Source organism: Mustela lutreola, chromosome 14 (assembly GCF_030435805.1).
Source record: "Mustela lutreola isolate mMusLut2 chromosome 14, mMusLut2.pri, whole genome shotgun sequence".
Classification (NCBI taxonomy): Eukaryota; Metazoa; Chordata; class Mammalia; order Carnivora; family Mustelidae; genus Mustela; species Mustela lutreola.
The window spans coordinates 12886407-12907232 of NC_081303.1; the positions used below are offsets into that span (position 1 = coordinate 12886407).

The window sequence follows — 20826 nt, forward strand, 5'->3', positions numbered from 1 at the left end:
ATCAGAAGAACAGGTATAGATTGGGGTGGTTACCATACTTCTGCCTGGAGTCTTGATTGAAAAAACAAATTCTTAACATTCAAAATGAAAAAAGGAAACATATTGCCCTTTCTGAGTACATAACTGCAACTCAAACAATCTTTGGTGATTCATTATAGCAACAGAGTATACCGGAGTGTGATGGCTCTTGCTACAGGATCGTTACTATGAATCACAGAGAAAATTCTCTTCACAAATTCATCCACATTCAGAATCTTCTCCAAATGCTTCTCACTTTGTTGAGTAACTTTAAGAACACACAGTCTCAGGAAATTGTTTCTGTGAAGAACCAGAGATAAAGTAAATTAGACCACTTTAGGAAAGTAATATTTAATTAGGAATCAAAGCAACCAAAACAACGTTAAATTTTAGCAACAGGCCCATGTTTTTCAATCTCTTATTATTTCTCATCATTAAAAGAGCTGAAGCCTATACTTTGGTTTTTGTTGTTGGTGTTACTGTTTTTAATCCAGGAAGACCAGGCTGGTTTAATATAAAAAAATTAAGCAATGTAATTCATAACATTAATAAGCTAAAGAAGTTACATGATCCTATCAATGCAGAAAAAACAATGAACAAAGTTCAATAACTCATCCATGACTAATCAAACTTGGAATAGAAGAAAACTGCTTTAACTTGATAAAGAATACAAGCCAAAAGCCTGTATATAGCTAGTATTATATTTAAGTGGCAAAAGAATGAATGCTTTCCCCAGAATCCTGGAGACAAGGCAAAAAGGCCTCTCATTACTCTTACAGAACATTTCGCTGGAAGTTCAAGCTAGTGCACTAAGAGGAAATGGAAAGTGCACAGATCAAAAAGGAAGAGAAACGGCCAGATCTGCAGATGACATGCTTCTGGGAGTGGTTAGCATATCTGATTACTTCACCATGTTGAAAGAGGGATTCTCAAGTTTTGGCTTTTGCATAGCGTACCTGAAATGCCAAAACAAAACATAAGAAACCCTTTTCAAATGTCTGACAGTCTTCTTAAAAACAGTAATTTTCTCATGTTGTGCATACTGCTCATCCAGGTATTCTTAAAATTTATTATGTACAATAAACACAAATGTTCAAACTGTCAGAAAGGTAATATATCACAGACTCTGGTGACCAACTGCCAAGACTGGTATCTTGGCTCTGTTTCTCTCTCGGACCGTATTATCACTGTGACAAGTTTAACTTCTTTGCTCAATTCAGTATCCTCAATTATCTAATGCTGATCACAGTACTTAACTCACACGTGAAAACGAGAACAGCACTGGATGCACAGAAAGAGCTCAGTAAAAGTTAGTTACACGTGTTATTACAGATCTGTGAAATAAATGTCCCCATTACCCCTTCGCGTCTTCATCTAATCAAATACAGACATTACTCACAAAAATTTACTATGTTTGAGGATTTGCATTAAAGAAAATCATATAAAAGACAAAAACTAAGGAAGCAAATAGAAAATTTGTAGTAAAGAAAATAAATGAGACCTATGGCAAAATATTCAACCTCACGTTATTTATAAAATGCTAATTAGAACAGCAATGAAGTACCATTTTATGCCTAGCAAATCAGAAGTAATAAAGCTAACAGACCGGGCTAACTAGGTTGTGGTCAGCAGGTATGCAATTTGGGTCCAAGTATGAACTGACAGAACTGCCTTAGCAAACATTTACAATACATTTGAAAGGAAATAAAAAACTCAAGTCTGTTAACAGGGGATAGTAGATGTCCTGTAACTCAGCATTTACAGCTCTGTCTCTCTCTCCTCCCACAGTGGACAGAACTAATTCCAGCTTCATTCCTTTCCAATGTGTCCTATTTTATCAGTTGCCTGGATGTTATCTGACATCCTCAGACATGTATTAGAAGGAAGAAGGATGAGAAAGGTTAAAGCCAAGGCCAAGAGCTCTAAGCATATATTCCGGAAAGGAGAACACAAAGGAACACACACTCAAGTATCAGAAAGGCATGTGGAGCCAAAATAACACACTCAAGATCAGAGATCATGTGAGAGCCAGCAGGAGTCAGAGTTTGGAGACACTGCTCTGCTGATGTACTTAGAGAAAACGGGGGCTCCAAGTAGGAATCGTATGGTGTTTGGAGGCATGAAGCCTACACTTAGAATACGAAGCATAAGCAGTCAGTGATGTCTGCAGTCCTGCTGCAGGACACCAAGATGGCAGTGACAGAAAGAAAAGCCCTAGGGATGAATTAAATCTCCTCCATCATTTATGACCAAGGCCAAGAGGTCAGATGATCTTCCTCCACCCTCAAGCTAATTCTAACCATCTCTTCTTCAAGTCTGACTTGGTGTGTATAAAAACACACAAGTGCATGGAAAACAGTGGGAAGAAGCAGGAGAGGGACTGGTGGGGAGAAAAAAAAATCTAAAAGGTATTTATCCAGTCTTTCCATGTTTCAGCCCCTTCATAATAACATGTAATCTTGCGTTATAAGTTACTAAATCAGGAACTTTTCAGAACAATGTGCAAACCACAGATACTTCCAAAAGATGCAATAATATATACATTAAAGATTATCTTAATTGGATTTATTCTGTTCCCCAAAGAAATAAATCCTCTGACTTGCCACTTCATTTCTGCTTAAAATGCCATTATACTTCACACCAAAAAGTTTTGCAGACTGCCCCATACATCCACTAAAATGGTCACTAACCATGTGGAAGTCCAGAAGGGCAAAAACAATAAAGACCACAGCATCACAAAGAGAGAAATCTGAGCAAAGTAATTTAGGACACTGAGGCTTTAAAAAGACTTACCCAACTCTGAAAACATCTGCTAACTTTAGGAATGCAGAATTGATGAGAATAGGGAATGGATACTTCTGGAAGAGCCTGGGAAAGCGAACAACTGCTTCACACTGTTCACCAAGTTTGCCGGATCTTAGACCTATGAAAAGCACGAAAATGGGAGAACAGCTTAGAAACCTGTAGCTACAAGAAGACTGAAATAGCAAATACCCACATGGCATCCCACAGCCATAAAATAACAGTCATTCATGATTAGGTGAGATACCACTGTAATTCATGAGCTTTAAAAAAAAACCCAACAAAATACGGCCTATTAAATAGTAATTTGGTAAACTGCTACTTGAGATATAAGATAATGAAAAGAAAATAAGATTTTTTTTTTTTTTCCAAAAAAAGGTTGAGTATTTTAAGGATACTTGGGGCCATAAAATAAATCTCAGCAAATTTAAAAGGACTGAAACCATACTTTGTTATGTTCTCTGACCATAGTGGAATTAAATCAGAAATTGCTAGGAGGAAAAATAGCTAGAAAATGCCCAAATATTTGGAAATGGAACAACTTCTAAATGAGTCATAGGTGAAAGGGAAATTAGAAAAATCTCTTAAACTGAATGAAAACGAAAGCAAAATCTGTGTGATGTGGCCGATGCAGTTCTTGAAGAAACATTAATAACATCAGGTACTTAATATTAGGAAAGAAGAAAGGTCTCAAACCAATGGCCTAACAAAGGGGCCAAGATAATTCAATAGGGAACCGATACTCTTTTTTTTTTTTTTTTTAGCATAACAGTATTCATTGTTTTTTGTACCACACCCAGTGCTCCATGCAATACCTGCCCTCCCTATTACCCACCACCTGGTTCCCCCAACTTCCCACCCCCACCCCACCCATTCAAAACCCTCCAGTTGTTTTTCAGAGTCCATAGTCTCTCATGGTTCACCTCCCCTTCCAATTTCCCTCAACTCCCTTCTCCTAACTCCCCATGTCTTCCATGCTATTTGTTATGCTCCACAAATAAGTGAAACCATATGATAATTGACTCTCTCTGCTTGACTTATTTCACTCAGCATCATCTCTGCCAGTCCCGTCCATGTTGATACAAAAGTTGGGTATTCATCCTTTCTGATGGAGGCATAATACTCCATAGTGTATATGGACCACTACTTCCTTATCCATTTGTCCGTTGAAGGGCATCTTGGTTCCTTCCACAGTCTGGCAACTGTGGCCATTGCTGCTATCAACATTGGGGGTACAGATGGCCCTTCTTTTCACAACATCTGTATCTTTGGGGTAAATACCCAGGAGTGCAATTGCAGGGTCATAGGGAAGCTCTATTTTTAATTTCTTGAGGAATCTCCACACTGTTCTCCAAAGTGGCTGCACCAACTTGCATTCCCACCAACAGTGTAAGAGGGTTCCCCTTTCTCCACATCCTCTCTAATACACGCTGTTTCCTGTCTTGCTAATTTTGGCCATTCTAACTGGTGTAAGGTGGTATCTCAATGTGGTTTTAACTTGAATCTCCCCGATGGCTAGTGATGATGAACATTTTTTCATGTGCCTGATAGCCATTTGTATGTCTTCACTGGAGAAGTGTCTGTTCATATCTTCTGCCCATTTTTTGATATGATTATCTATTTTGTGAAGCCAGCATTACCCTGATCCCCAAACCAGGCAAAGACCACACCAAAAAGGAGAATTTCAGACCAATATCACTGATGAATATGGATGCTAAGATTCTCAACAAGATCCTAGCAAACAGGATCCAACAGCACATTAAAAAGATTATCTATCATGACCAGGTGGGATTCATTCCTGGGTTACAAGGATGGTTCAATATTTGCAAATCAATCAACGTGATAGAACAAATCAGTAAGAGAAGAGAGAAGAACCACATGATCCTCTCAATTGATACAGAAAAAGCATTTGAAAAAATCCAGTATCTGTTCCCATGCCTTCAAAGTATAGGGATAGAGGGAACATTCCTGAACTTCATAAAAATCTATCTATGAAAGACCCACAGCAAATATCATCCTCAATGGGAAAAAGCTCGCAGTCTTCCAGTTGAGATCAGGAACATGACAAGGATGCCCACTCTCACCCCTCTTGTTCAACATAGTATTAGAAGTCCTAGCAACAGCAATCAGACAACAAAGAGAAATAAAAGGTATTCAAATTGGCAATGAAGAAGTCAAACTCTCTCTCTTCGCAGATGACATGATTCTTTATATGGAGAACTCAAAAGACTCCACCCCCAAGCTACTAGAACTCATGCAGCAATTCAGTAACGTGGCAGGATACAAAGTCAATATACAGAAATCAGTGGCTTTCTTATACACTAACCATGAAAATACAGAAAGGGAAATTAGAGACTCGATTCCATTTACTATAGCACCAAGAACCATAAGATACCTGGGAATAAACCTAACCAAAGAGGTAAAGGATCTGTACTCGAGGAACCACAGAACACTCATGAAAGAAACTGAAGAAGACACAAAAAGTTGGAAGACCATTCGGTGCTCTTGGATTGGAAGAATAAACACTGCCTAGAGCAATCTATACTTTTAATGCCATTCTGATCAAAATTCCACCGGTAATTTTCAAAAGAGCTGGAGCAAATAATCCTAAAATTTGTATGGAATCAGAAGAGACCCTGAATTGCTAAGGAAATGTTGAAAAACAAAAATAAAACGGGGGTCATCACGTTACCTGATTTCAAGCTTTACCACAAAGCTGTGATCACCAAGACAGCATGATACTAGCATAAAAATAGACACATAGACTAGTGGAACAGAGTAGAGAGCCCAGATATGGACCCTCAATTCGATGGTCAAATAATCTTCGACAAAGCAGGAAAAAATATACAGTGGAAAAAAGAGAGTCTCTTCAATAAATGGTGCTGGGAAAATTGGACAGCTATATGTAGAAGAATGAAACTCGACCATTCTCTTACATCGTACACAAAGATAAACTCGAAATGGATAAAAGACCTCAAGTGAGACAGGAATCCATCAGAATCCTAGAGGAGAACATAGGCAGTAACCTCTTTGATATCAGCCACAGCAACTTCTTTCAAGATATGTCTCCAAAGGCAAAGGAAACAAAAGCGAAAATGAACTTTTGGGACTTCATCAAGATCAAAAGTTCTGCACAGCAAAGGAAACGGTCAACAAAACAAAGAGGCAACCCACAGAATGGGAGACGGTATTTGCAAATGACAGTACAGACAAAAGGTTGATACCCAGGATCTATAAAGAACTTCTCAAACTCAACACACACAAGAAAGGATACTCTTTTTAACAAAAGATCTTGGAATGAGTGGAAATCCATAAGCAAAAAAATAAATAAATAAAACCTCGATCCTTTATTTGCACCATACACAAAAATGAACTCAAAATGAACCACAGACCCAAATGTAGTTAAAATTATTTAGCTAAAATTATAAACCATAAAAAGAAAATACACAGGAAATCTTTATGAGCATGGGTTAAGCAAAGAATCTTAGATAAAACACAAAAAGCGTAAGTCATAAAATAAAAAAGTGAGAAGCTCCATCAAAATTAAAAACTTCTGCTCTTCAAAAGACACTGCGGAGAGAATGAAAAGACAAGCCACATACCAGAAGAAAATATTTACAGAACACCTATCATAAAGGACGATGTGGAAGGCCGCTTTTAGGCCACAGGCTTGAGCAGTGGAAACTGAGTAAGGTAAAGGGGCTCACAGTGACCACTGAGCTGAACGACCCACCTCAGAATATCCGTAAGCCCTAGCTGACTGATGGGCTACTTACAATCAGGCAGAGGTACCAAAAAAGGAAAATCCCATAGTTCCCATGCCTGCTCACTTCCCCCACTACGCCACGCTCCCCCTCCAGCACTGCCGCCTCACAGTCTCCTCTGCCATATTCAGTGAACTACTGTCCCCTTCATTCTGCCTTGGGTGAATTCACAACCCACGACTCCAGCCTCCACCAATACCTCCACAGGCAGCGTCCACACTTCTCGTGCCTCCACAAGATTTTTGAAATGGGTGAGATTTGAAGAGAAATTTCATTAAAAAAGAAATATGAATTTCTTCATATACATGGAAATACATGGAAGTTAACAAATGTTCAACATTGCTGGTCATCAGAGAAATATAAATGAAAAACTACATTACGATACCATTACATACCCACTAGAAGGGCAAAAAATTTTTAAGGATGACATACCAAGTACTCAGGAGGATACGGAGCAACTGCAACTCTCATGTATTGTTAGTGGGAATGCAAAACTATACATTTCTTTGGAAAACAGTTTGGCTGTTTTTTATAAAAATAACTAAAAATCAACAATCCTTCTAAATATTTATCCAAGTGCTTTGAGAACTTATGTCCATACAAAGATTTGTATTCAAATGCTCACACCCAGGTAAGAGTCCCAAACTGGAAACCACCCAAATGTCCATCAACTGGTGAAAGAACAAACTGTGGTAGAACCATACAATGCGCAATGAAAAGGAAACAGTTGCAGATTCCTGCAACAACAGGGTAGATCTCAAAAGCACTGTGCTAAGTAAAAGAAGTCATACCCAAAAAAGACTATAATACTGCATGGCTATTTTATAGGACAATCGAGAAAAGGCAAAACTTTGAGACAGAGAACAGATCGGTGGTTGTCAGGGGCTAGAGAAAGAAATTAGACTGCAAAGGAATACAGGCAAAGTTTTGGGATGAAGAAAATGTTCTGTGTCTTGACTATGGTTGTGGTTTCATGACTGTATCCATTTTATTATCTATAAATTATACCTAAATAAATCTGACTTTAAAAATGTAAAAAAACCCCAACAAACAAAGATAACATTCAATCCCTAAAAAATACTCATTTAGAATAAATATCATGATATGGCATTAAGAGCATAAGTTTCAAATATTTTTTAGTATTTTAGCACTTATAAAATGCTAATTATATCCATATTCATACAAGAATAAGTGTCCTAGAATATTCTGTTCAATAAACTCTGCTCACTCTTAAAAAATGACAAAGGAAATACTCATCTAAGGACTCTTTATTGATTGTCACTATGTTTCAATACAAAAGACAAGCACAGAGTAAATCTGCACAGGCAATTCCTACAACTTTAAAGGTTTGAGTTCCGTAAATGCATTCACATTGGTTATTTGGTACTTGGAATATATTTCCTTGCAGGAAAAAAACAGCACTATCAGCACTCATCATATTCCAGAATCCAATAACCACTTATAGTAAACGTTCCTATGGGAAAATTAATTCAAGTTTCTAACTGAGATATTTACAACACAGCCCTTCTCTGCCTGCTCCTTTCTTCCCCCACCCACCACCTCCATACACAGAAAAACTGCCACTAAAGCTCCTGGAGTCGGTTTCCAACCAAACATAGTGCCACTGGAAATGTAGGTAACTGGCAGTGGCTCACGGAGCTTTAAAAACTTTTCTAAAGACCTGACTTGACAAAGGGGTCACAGGACACACACACAGGGCAGTAAGGACAAAAGGGAAGGGGAGAAGAAGGGCCAAGTCTGAGGATGGAGGTGAGGAAACAAAGGAACAGATGTGTGTGTGTGTGTGTGTGTGCGCGTGCGGCGGGAATCTGTGGGACAATCCACAGTCATCGGACTTGTTTCCTCCTCTTGCTGCCTGTAGTTGGTGATGCGGAAGGGAGTAAAGTTCTGTTTGTAATGAATTAACCTTGGTTGGGATGAAAAAGGTAAAGCAGGAGGCAGCCCATGCAGAGGGTGTTTGGCTGACAGAATATGATCTGTTTCACTTTCCCTTAAAAAACACAATCACAGACCACATTCATTGGTTTAAATATGATGACTTAAAGTATACCAAAGATAATTTTGAATCTGGCCAGAGAAATGTTTTGATTTCTCTAATACTGTCAAATTTTACTTCCTTAAGATAAAATAGACCCTCATTCCTATAACAGGGCTGATAAAGTTAAAGAATAGTAAATTTCTTGCTTAACAACAGCTTTAGGAAAAAGAAACAAGAAGCAAGACTGGCTCTGAGGGACAGAAGTTAAGGTGCCAGAGAAGAAAGAAATATATTAAGACCTAGGATTTAGCAAGAATCCTAGGCTGGGGTGCTATGTACCCATCTTGTTTGCTTTGAGCCAATTTCAATTCTAGAATAAGGCAAGCACCTGAAAACAGGCACTCAGCACAGTCAGATCTTGTTCTAAAACCAGAAATTAAGGTACAGGGATGCAACTGCTGTTTCTACATCTTTCTTTGTATTCTCCCACCAAAGAAACAGAGCTCTCTTTCTTTTCAGTGCCTGTAATTAAACAGTGCTTAAATCAGTTGCAACATGCAAGTAGGCTCGGGAGAACTAAAATAGGTTGTCTGTAAATTGCTTATTCATTCAAATTTCATTTGACAGCAGTGAAATTTATTATTCTAGACTGTTTAAGCACTTAATATGTGCAGAACATTTTGCTAGGCTAGTGGCTTTCAGCTCTGCTTCTGCATCAGAAACATTTGTAAAACTTTTCAAATATACCTTTGCCAGACTTCTACCCAAACCTACCAAATCTGAGGCTAGCGCCCAGGGATCTGTTTAGCTACTTTGAGGAGGCAGGAACTTCAAGAGCCTTAAGCTATCCTCTACCATTTCCCTTTTATTTAATGGTCCTGCCTATACTGGAGTTAGAAAGCTAATAGTTTACTGAATTTGGCCCTCAGACAAATTTCATCTGATAGATTACAATGTTTCTTTTTGTTGTTGTTGTTGTTGTTAGAGAGGGAGCACAGGCGGACAGAGTGGCAGGCAGAGGCAGAGGGAGAAGGAGGCTCCCTGCTGAGCAAGGAGCCCGATGTGGGACTCCATCCCAGGACGCTGGGATCATGAACTGAGCCAAAGGCAGCCGTTTAACCAACTGAGCCACCCAGGTGTCCCTAGATAACAATGTTTCTAAAGGCTCTGAATTAATTGGCAAATTTTAAAAATGAAGTGAGATGTCACCGAAAACCCAGAATTTCTAGTTTTGAAAATTTTAAAGATCTGAAATGTCACTAAAGAAGGTGGGAGTCTTGGGGTGCCAGGGTGGCTCAGTTGGTTAAGCGGCTGCCTTCGGCTTGGGTCATGATTCCAGGGTCCTGGGATCGAGCCCCGCATCAGGCTCTCAGCAGAGAGCCTGCTTCTCTCTCTCCCCATCTCCCTGCCACTCTGCTTACTTGTGCTCTCTCTCTAGCTGTCAAATAAACAAATAAAATATTAAAAAAAAAAAAAAAAAAAAAAGAAGGTGGGAGTCTTGACCAAAGAAACACTGTAGTATTACGGGTCTGTGTTGAAGGCCCATTTGGGTTTGCAATCATTTCTGATAATAGCCACGTACCCTACAATCTTTCTCTAGCAATTTTTGGCTGCCTTTGGGCACACATAACTAAAAGAGAATCTTGGATGATTCTGGCAAGGGGGCACCTGGGTGGTTCAGTTGGTTAAGTGTCTGCTTTTGGCTTACGTCATGATCCCGGGGTCCTGGGATTGCACCTCACACCAGGCTTCCTACTCCGAGGGGAGTCTGTTTCTCCTTCTGTCCCTCCCATTGCTATTGCTATCTCTCTCTCTCTCAAGTGAGTAAATAAAATCTTTTTAAAAAAGTAAATAAAATTAAGTGCAGGTAAGAAAGTTAATGAAGTTAATAAAATGTGGCACCATGAAATCGAAGCTTGATACAGAGGAAACAACAGCAAGAGTCTGACGGGTAGGGCAAAGGAGACAGTGAATGTACGGAGGTCTGAATGAAAGTCAAGAATAATCAATTAGCAGTTACTCATGATGATGGGGATGGCTCATATCCTGTGCCACGCTACGAAGCACTTTACATGAATTAAACTCTCACTGCAATCCTAGAAGTTAGGTACCATTATTATCCCCATTTTAAAGATGACAGACACAGGCAAAGACTGATTATGCAACATGCTTAAGAACAATAGCCAGTAAATGGCAGACATGGGATTCACATCTGGGCAATCTGGCTCCAGAGCCTGTGGTCCTGAACGATTATGCTAAAATACATCTCGAGAAAGTAACTAACGAGAGGACAGAGGTTAAGATTTTAAAAGGGATATTTAAATGACGATTTTAGAGTGATGTAATTCTGAGGAAAAGACAAATTCTAGGGAACTGAGGGAGAATAACTAAATGATGGTAAACTCGGGGACTGTTATGTACAGTAATCAAGTTTTCAAAACAATACACACTTCCAGGTAACATATATCAGCCAGGATTCTTAGCTTCAAGCAACATAGCTGCTGGCTGGTCATGAGTTTATTAAAAACCTAACAAACAGCTTCAAGGCTAAATATCTAAGAACACCTAATATCACCCTGCCAGACTGATTAGATGATAAGTCCTGTTGCTAGGAAACACCGGATGATGCTAAAATCAGCTCTACTGACACCCAGGAACCCTGTAGCCATTGCTGCTACTGTCCCCTAGAAACATCATAGCTGCCGTGGCTGCCAGGGCACAGAACTGTGACCGTGCTCTCCAACTATGCCTTCTCACACTGCTGAACTGCTGAGCAGAGCCCAGAGGAGGTCTGTCTGAACGGCAGGGCTAAGGTCATATCCTATGTTCTTGAAAAGGAAGCCAGGAAGGTGAGCTTTTGCTTCCACCCTAGTGAGGTGGATGTATAATGTGGGCCATTCCTCAAGCACAGGAGGAGTGATCACAAGATGCTAAGTGACCACCACCATGACGAGTACCATTACGAAGAACACTGCTAATGCACATTACCTTACAAGCACATTCTAGAAGAGTTTGTTACACACATTCGCTTCAGCTAAGGAGTGAGGATGACTCAAAGAATAACCATAAAACATATAGATCTTAAAGTGTACTCAATAAAAATGCGGGTAAGGGGGCACCTGTGTGGCTCAGTGGGTTAAAGCCTCTGCCTTCAGCTCAGGTCATGATCCCAAGGTCCTGGGATCGAGCCCCACATCGGGCTCTCTGCTCAGCAGGAAGCCTGCTTCCTCCTCTGACTGCCTCTCTGCCTACTTGTAACTCTGTCTGTCAAATAAATAAATAAAATCTTTAAAAAAAAAAGGGGGTAAGAGCAGGAAAAATACCAACACAGATAAGCACCACACATTATAAGGTAACCTTACAACCCATCACTTAGTAAATCAATAATGGCAAGTCTCAGAAAATTATATTTAAAAAGCAGGAATAGAAAAAACTGAGATGATAGTCAACTCAACTGATAATAATAAAACACCCTTCACCCGAATTTCACAAATTATAACTGCACATGGTGGAATGTGTGTAATATTGTATGACACGCACACAGAACACGGATTTAGAATCATTAACAAATTAGTTTATATACGAATACCAACTTTCAGGAATATTTAACAATTTATTTTGTAAGTTACAAGACAGTAGCTCTCGGCCATCTATAAAAATGAGTCTGTGGATTTCAGTAAGAACTGAAAAAGGGCCTTGGGTTTTTGGACTAGCTCATGACCCATCCAGTGATCACCCATCAGGAGTTGAGATGTTAAAACTGTCAACTCCACGTGACCTTACAGGTCCACTTCTTGACACTGTCAGACAAAATACGGTCTGGTGGCACAGATTCTTGAGAATTCTTGGGTCACCTGTCCACCTGTGAATCAGTCACTTATGGGATGGAATTAGTCACCTGTACAGACCACGCTGCAGAGGCCTCTCTCTCTTTAGGGGGTATGAAGATACTTCCAAAGCTTCCTATTTGTTCATCCTAACACCAACCACATCTGTCCCAATATGGATCCTATAATAGCAATCACTGGTCTCTTTCACAGTCTGAAAATTCACGTTCTAGGATAAGTGAGGGGAAATATGGAGAATAGAGTTGTCCTGATTTTTATCAATTTTCCATTTTATATTTTAATCTTTCATTGAACACCCCATCACACTTTTCCTGCAGCAGTAAGTTCCCCGACACCTCAAGTACAACTCCATCTTCTGTATTTCCTCCCTTCCCATAGCCCAAGGGCAAGAAAGGGAACCACTCCCTTCCCTGTCTCACTCTTTCACCTCACTCTTTCAGGCAACCTCACAGGAATGAGAGGCTGAGTGACGTCATTTAAGGGAGACTCCTTTTCACTCAGGGTGAAGGAGATCTTGCATAGGTTTCCCTAAATCATCAGGACATCTTCAGTCAGTTTAGACTATGCAGAACTTAAACACTAGTGAAAAAGTTACACTGATTAATTTATGTCAGATATGTCCTTTACAATGCCTACATTAATGATTATCCATATTATTAAATGTGTCAGATAAATAGAAGTCATACCTGATTGTAACACTTAACTCTATATGCTTAGTCTTCACAGAAACTCAGTCAGCATGATTATCTGCTTAAAACTCTAAAAAGGGGATAGAAAGACCTCTATGTAGCAGCTAGAGTGATCTATAAAAATATAAACCAATCCAAATCAATCCTCTGCTTAAAGACTTTGTCTTCTCGAAGCACTTGGCATAAAATCCAAACTTCTTGTCCTGACCAACAAAGCCATATTTCATCTAGCCCTGCTTTCTTCTTAAAGCTGTTTTGTTCACTAATAAAGCCCCAACTCTGAGTACGATGACTAACACAAAGTAGGTGATCCGCAAATATCTGCTGGATGAATGAATGGCTATCACGTGATTATTTTCCTGTGTTGCAGTTAACTACAGCCTGAAGGAATGGACTTGACTCAGCTTCAAAACAGCATCCATTTATTCCTAGACAGATCAGAAACAAATAGCTTACTGGCATGCTTCTTCAAAAGGCTCAGAACAAAACGCAACAGGTTATAAATGACATTTCCCAAGTGTGTATCTTAGGATGCTAGTTGTTACTTTACAATGCAGTTCAAGTGTCACATCTGTACACATCTGTTACTGCCTACTCAACACCTCCATTTGGATGACTAAGGGATATCTCAAATTTAGCAGTCCCAAACTGATTTCACTTTCATTCACTCAGTAAATGGCAATATATACTTCTAGATCAGACCAAAACCTCTAAATTTTTCCTGACCGCTAATTCTCACATTCTCAGCATATTCATTAGCAAATATTATTGGCTCTACCTTTAAAATATATCCAGAACCTCAGCACTTCACACACCTTCACTAAAACCAGCTTGGCCCAAGCCACTATTTTCCTCCCCGGATTGTTACAACTGCATCCTTACTAGTTTCCCTACTTTCATCTCTGGCCCTCCGTGTCAATGTAGCCTCAACACAACAGCCAAATTGATCTTCTCAATGTTAAGTCAGCTATGCCATAGCACTGCTGAAAATCCTCCACAGTGTCCCATTTCACTCAGAACTAAGACCAGACTTTCAATGACTTGTACTGCCCTACATGAACTGGCTTCTGGTTATCTTTTTATCTTCAATGTCTATCATTCTACTCCGGCACGCAAAACAGGCTCCAACCTCAGGACCTTTGCACTTGCTGTTCCTCTATTTGACCAGTGAGACCTTTCCTGACTATCCTATATAAGATAACAAACCAAACCCAATCCCACACCCAGTTTTTTCTAGCCCCTTTCATTAGTTTCATTTTTCTCTACAGAATGTTATCACTACTTGTCAAAATATATGCATACTATATTTGCTTGCTGCCTGTTTTCTCTGTCCAAAAGGTAAGTTCTATAGAGGCAAGAGCTTTGTTTTGTTTTGTTGCTGTTTCTCTAGTACAAACCCTGAGTAAGTAAGTCAGATGTATGGATGTAAGTGTCTGTATGTGTAGGAGGGAGGGTGGAAAGAACAGGAAGAGAGGCTGTGGGAGTAAGAAACTCCTATTAAAACACTTCAGAAACAGTATTCCTTGGAATGCACTTTGGGAAACTCCCATCTAGATGTTCTAGAATTTAAAAGAAAGTTAGAACTTGTAGCCTTCTGATCCTACGAACTTCCACTCATAAAACAAAAATATTTTAACAGATAAAGCATGAAATGACTCAATAGTTAAAATACTGAACTATATTCTAATGAAACTGGCTATTTCTGGAATCTAATTTCTTTTTTTTTTTTTTTTTAAGATTTTATTTATTTATTTGACAGAGATCACAAGTAGGCAGAGAGGCAGGCAGAGAGAGGAGGGAAGCAGCTGCCCGCTGAGCAGAGAGCCCGATGCAGGGCTTGATCCCAGGACCGAGATCATGACCTGAGCCGAAGGCAGAGGCTTAACCCACTGAGCCACCCAGGCGCCCCTGAAATCTAATTTCTTAACAGCTTTAAAAGGTATATAGCATGATGAGGTGAAAAATTACAAAAATTTTGTTCTTATATTATTCAAATTTTCTTTCTGAGCCTGAGAATTACCTGGGAAATACTCACCTGGGAGAACTGAAAGTGACCACTTAACACCTATGACTGACAGCTGGTTTCTACTTAAACACTCAATGGCCATCCATTTATTTCTTACAGTTCTGAAATGTTTCTATTTCAACTTCTAAGAAGCAAAAATTGTGGGGTTTTTTCCTTAACACAATGGCAAATTTTTAGGAATTAAACAATTCTAGATTTTCTGACATCTCAGAGTCTGATCCTGACCTTTGCTCTCCAACCCATCTCGCCATCATTATGATGTAACCCCACATGGCCCAGAGTGGTAGAAAATGTCTTTCGATTTGGTGGGGTTATTAGATATGTGGACCTGCAACTCTCTCTGGGGAAAAAGGAAGAAATTTCCAGACTGGAAAGGAAAAGGTTATGCAGTGTTTAAAAAACACATTTAATATTATAATTTTATATTTCATAGGGGAAAAGCCCTACAGCTTTAGTAAGAGAAAGTAAAAAGTTGAACATTATTTTCTTGACTGAAGGGGATGCACTAAGTGACTCAACCAAAGGAATATCTCATTGGAGTGTTGTGACATTTTTATGTTAATCAAAAGGAGTTAAAAGCTTTTTAAAAAGTCTGAGAAACTCTTACCTAGACCTATCCACTAGAAATGTTTACAGATTAGAAAACAAGAAAATGAAATCCCAAAAGTTAGCTGGGAACCGGCTCAAAGTGGACTTAAAGACAGATCCTTCTAATCAGTAGTCCCAATTCTCAATGTATTATTTATTGGTTCTAGTTAATGAAGAATTAACTATACCACGTGGCAAATGTTTCCCCCATTCAATAAAAATCACTGAAACAAAGGTTAAGTACTTGAGTTCTTTACTGTCAAATACTCGCATCTGCCTTCCATAGCCTTATCTAAGAAGGCATATCTGTTTTAGCATTTAATAATGGATTCTTTTGCATACAATTATATCGCTTAATATTACAACAGTCCTGCTAGCTCAATGGTACTGGATCTACTTTGCAGACAAAAAAGACAAGGTTGGGTGAAGTTGGATGACCTGCCCATGATCATAAAATCGGTGGCACTAGAATTCGACTCAGTCTAAGTCCCAGCTCCTTTCACTACACCAAGCAGCCCTACACCTCCCACCCCACCTCCCAAAGGAAAACAGAACTCGTGGAATTTATACGAAAGAGGAGCTATGCTTTTCGGATTTTCTTGGTCGTATTTAATGTCTAGTAACCCGTAGGTAAGTTACAGAAATAAAATACATCGTTATAAAGTGGGTGCAAGATTATTATTCAGCACTCTTGATGAAGACCTTGTTTCAACTGAACCTACTGACAAATAATTTCACAATTTAAATGTAGCATTTTTACAAACTGCTTGGAAAATCGGGGGACTGTGCCCTCAAGCGGTCAAACACGGCCCGTCACTGTAGCTCTCTACTTATTCAGCTGGTGCAAAGCCAAAATAGCAACGCTGCAATTTTCCTGCAATCTCCCAAACCTGCAAATGCTCTGGACTCTCGGAAAGCATAGGTGTCCGCCCTCGCCCCCGCCCCGGGAAGCTAGGCGCATGCGCCTGACTGACGGCTGCCACCGCCTGGTGGCGCCATTGCCCCCCACGCCCGTTTCACCCGCTCAGCCCGCTCTTTCGAATACCTTTGTCTAATTCCATAAGGGCAGAGTTAGCATCCAGCTCCTGTTCGCCATAGCCGGCATCTGCCAGGAAAGATTTAGTTGAGTTTGACGCCATGACCCGAATAGTCACTCGACTAGCCTATTTAAAAAGATTGCAAACTCTGCCCCAGCACCGCCATCTTCTTCCACCACCTTCTCGCGGATTTTTCCACCGCGCTCTGTCAAGCCCTGTTACGCATGCGTCCTGGTCACCCCGCCGTTCGCCAGCGCCTCTGCGGCCCCCCGCGCAGGCGCTCAGGGAGCTCCTGAACCCTGGGTTCCCGCGGCTCGGAGAAAAGGAGGCGGGGATTGGAAGGGGGAAGTGACTCGGAGGCGCCCGGACGCCGCCGCGGGAGCCAATCAGACGGCGTGACGTCAGTTTGGCGGGGAGTTTGGTGGCCGGGGCTTACAGTGGCGGGAGTTGGAGGCAATAACTAGTCGTGTTCTGAGGGGCGCAAGATACGATTTTTGCTGAAGCTGGGGGGCATTTTCACGGCTTTTCTGTCAGTTGAACCTTTTCCTCTGGCCCAGATGCTCTTCAATTCGGTGCTCCGCCAGCCCCAGTTCGGCGTCCCGAGAAATGGTGAGTAACGGCCCTAACCGCTTCTTCTCGCTGGCGGGCTTCGCCTCCCCCGAACAACGCGGCGGACCAAGGCCGACTCCAACTCTGTTTCCCAGCCCCCGACTTCTCCCATGGCCGGAGTGAGTTCGTGTTAGCGAGGACTGCTGAAACAAGCTGCGCTTTCTTGCCCTTGGGACACTTTTAATCGTAATCGGGATTTTTAAAATCGTAATGTGGGCTGACGGAGGGAAGAGAGTCGAATCGACCGGCCTTCTTTACGGCTTCAGTGTTGCACAGTAACTGGAAAATGCGTGCATTTGTGTGTGTGCGCGCGGCTCCACAGCTTTGTGAGATCGTCAGGACTCGTGTGCGCTGACTGATTTGTCGATTCATTGATTAGTTTGTTGTAGAACTTTAGTGAGCCCTACTATTCGCTTAGATATACTTGGGAGTGTGATCCGCTATTAAGGAACTCATTCCAGCCGAGAAGACAACATCTGCTTCCAGCATGGTCCGAAAAATGTTCCCCCTGATTACTGCATGTGCGTAAAAATACGAAATTACAGGGTGAAAAATGCCCATAACCGCAGCCCCCAGAGATAACCACTCGTGATCGATTAAAGTAGATTACTCTCAGGGCCAAGGTACTATGTATTGTTATTTACAGAAATGGGATCAAAACGTTATGTTTGTTTTGTTTTTCACTGTAACGGTATGATTTGGGGGATATTTCCATAGTATGTGGAAATCCGACTTCCTCGCTACAGTTCTTGAGGTTAAAACATCCTTAAGGTAAAACGACGGGCGGTGGGAGCTTTGAGTTTAGGTTTGGGTGTCATCGACCTGAAACCTGGTACGTTTCTGAGGTGGGAGTTACTACCCAGACTGAGGCTGGATACAAATGAAACCTCGTTCATTTAAAAACGGACTAGGTCTTCTTTTTGTTTGAAACCGTGTGGAAAACAAAAAAGAATCTGAGAAGGGAACTTTTCATGTTAAGGCAAAGGTCTGGGAAGAGGATATGGAGAAGTGGACTGAGGAGTAGTCGCACAACTTCCTGCCTCCAACTGGAGCTTTGTATCCGTTCTCCCCTACTTCCCCCCGGATAATCCTTCTGATTATATTCTAAATGCCCCTCTCTGACTCTGCTGGAAACTTGCTTGGGTGACTTCTGTGCTCTGTCACGACTGGCAGTAGTGCCTAGTGATTGAGATCTGTCTTGGAATTAAACTGCCAGAGGTTTAATTCCAGCTTCATTCCTTACGGCCTGCAAGACCAGGGGCCTGCAAGACCAGGGGCCTGCCAAGACCAGGGGCAAGCTGTTTATACTTAGCCTCTATTTTGTAACAGATATTCTCCTAATTCTCCAATCTTTGTCTACTTCCCCCTTCTCTCTCATTTACAAATACTCATTTATTGTTATGTGTCAGACACTGAAATTCATTCCGTGGTGTAGATTATGCAGTGAACCTTATAGGACCATCTTCTTTCTCCTTCAATGTTGGTGTTCCACTCTAGGCCCCTTTTCTCCTTCTCCCTACTCTCATGGATGAGCCACAACCAGGGCATCTTCCACTACTACTTGCAGCCGGCCATTCCCTATACTTTACATCTATCCCTATAAAAGCCGCGTGACCATCCAGCAGGTCAGTGCCACAAACATCTCAAACTCAAGTACTCAAAACTGCACTCACTTTTCCCCCAAACCTGCTATAGATGACCTACTTTTGGAAGTGGTCCCATTATTTTAAACTAGTCTTCCTAGCCAGAAACCTGAGTCAATCAAAATTCCTCTGTTTTCCTCAAGATATAGAAAGTTCCCTTAAAAGTCCCTTAAAATCCCTTGAGTCTGTCCTCTTTCTGTCCCCACTGATTTTGCCTCATCACTATAACTTGGATCTGTTCTATGCTTACCATTTCATTTCCCTAGTTTGGGTCCTAATAACTACTTGTCTATTATAACAAGGCTCCCAAGTGGCCTCTTAGTTTCCTTCTCTCCTGTTTATTCTCCACATTATTGCCAACAATCTTTCTAAAGTAGAAATCTGATTACTCTTCTATTTATTTTTAAGTTGTTATCTGAAAGTTTTTATCATAGGTTTAAACTTAATAAAATTTTTAAATAAAAATGCTATGTCATTTAAAATTTATCTAATAGAATATGAATATTATAGTGATTTGATCATAACAATCATTTTTTTAAAATATGAACAAACTCTTTAAATGCCAGATTTTCCATGTAAATTTCAAACTTGAACAGCATAGGGGCTAGAGTCACCAAACCCCATACAGTCAAAAATCACCTATAACTTTGACTCTCCCCAAACTTTACAAATAGCCTCCTGTTGATTGAAAGGAAGCTTTACCAATAACATAAATAGTCAATTAACCCGTACCTTTTATGTTACACATGTTATATACTGTATTCTTACAATAAAGCTAGAGAAAAGGAAATGTTACTAAGAAAATCATAAAGAAGAGAAAATACAGATACATTACTGTATTTGTGGGGAAAAAATCCACAGATAAATGGACTCACACAGTTCAGACCTGTGTTTGAGGGTCAGCTCTAGTGGCTTTTTCTCCCTTGATTTTATTTCCACTTTATTTTTCCCACAGAATTTATCCTAATATAATTTCAGTCTAAGTTTGAAAGTTATTTTCAATCCTTATTGATCACGCTGTCATACTTCTCTGTGAAAAAAATAAACTCAGTATTTTCTTTAATCATAAGACTCTAAGTGTCAAGAGTTTCCTCTGAATTGAATTGTTACGATTACTAGTATGCAAATGGTCAAAACAATATAGACTTAATTTTGATAAATAAATGAAGCAAAAAGTAAAATTTTATTGGAAGTGTATCTTTTAAAGAGATGGATTTTGCTGTTTATGATGCCTTTATTAAAGGAATTATCCTATTGTCTTTTAATTGGAGTCCCAGAAGTTTTTGTACCTTGGATCAATGCAAGGTATAAGATTGGGGCAGGGAAATGCCTTTCTTTTGAAAAGTGGAGGAAAAGCAGTGATGAAGGGAGAGGAGGAAAAAGAACCTCAACCTTCTCAGATCAGTAGTAGAAATGTACCTGTATCAACTGATTATCTGAAAACTCATGTCTTTGAGTTTTGGATACTCTTTGGAAAATTGGTGTGTAATCCCAGGGGCTTAAATTGTACATTGAGGAGATAATAGGCTTTTCCAAATGAGTGTTACGGGGGGAAGTATTACTTGTTCATGTTGGAAACTGTATAGCACAGTACGTATCCAAAACTTGCTCAAGATATCAGTCCACAACTGTGTGTTGTAGGGACTACAGAAATGGAGGGGTAGATGGGGATAAGTTATTAAGCCATGTTAGGCTGTTTGTTGGTGTTTGAATGTTAGTCAGGAAGCAGTGAGGTAGAGTTGAAGGAGTCAGCTTAATTGTAAAGAATTAGGTATCCAAAGTTTATCATGTTCAGTTCTATTT

At 40.2% G+C, this 20826-nt stretch overlaps 2 protein-coding genes across 4 annotated transcripts in view; one reads left to right on the forward strand and one right to left on the reverse strand.

Annotated features, from left to right (window-relative positions):
* The window catches only part of INTS7 (integrator complex subunit 7), a 92111-nt gene extending 75038 nt beyond the window's left edge, over window positions 1–17073 (reverse strand). Inside the window, exons 1-3 of the mRNA XM_059145318.1 lie at window positions 16780–17073; window positions 2812–2941; window positions 172–318 (exon numbers count right to left, since the gene is read on the reverse strand). Coding sequence (XP_059001301.1) covers window positions 172–318; window positions 2812–2941; window positions 16780–16873 — 371 coding nt within the window. The 5' untranslated portion in view covers window positions 16874–17073. The remainder of the gene's footprint in view (window positions 1–171; window positions 319–2811; window positions 2942–16779) is intronic.
* Window positions 17074–17164: 91 nt separating this feature from the next.
* Window positions 17165–20826, forward strand: part of DTL (denticleless E3 ubiquitin protein ligase homolog) — a 42952-nt gene continuing 39290 nt past the window's right edge. For 2 of the 3 annotated variants that reach the window (XM_059145320.1, XM_059145322.1), the window contains exon 1: window positions 17165–17380. In XM_059145320.1, the coding sequence (XP_059001303.1) occupies window positions 17329–17380 (52 nt within the window). In that variant the 5' untranslated portion in view covers window positions 17165–17328. Of the gene's footprint in view, window positions 17381–17411; window positions 17902–20826 lie in introns of those variants that run through there. The other variant, XM_059145323.1, reaches the window with a different exon arrangement.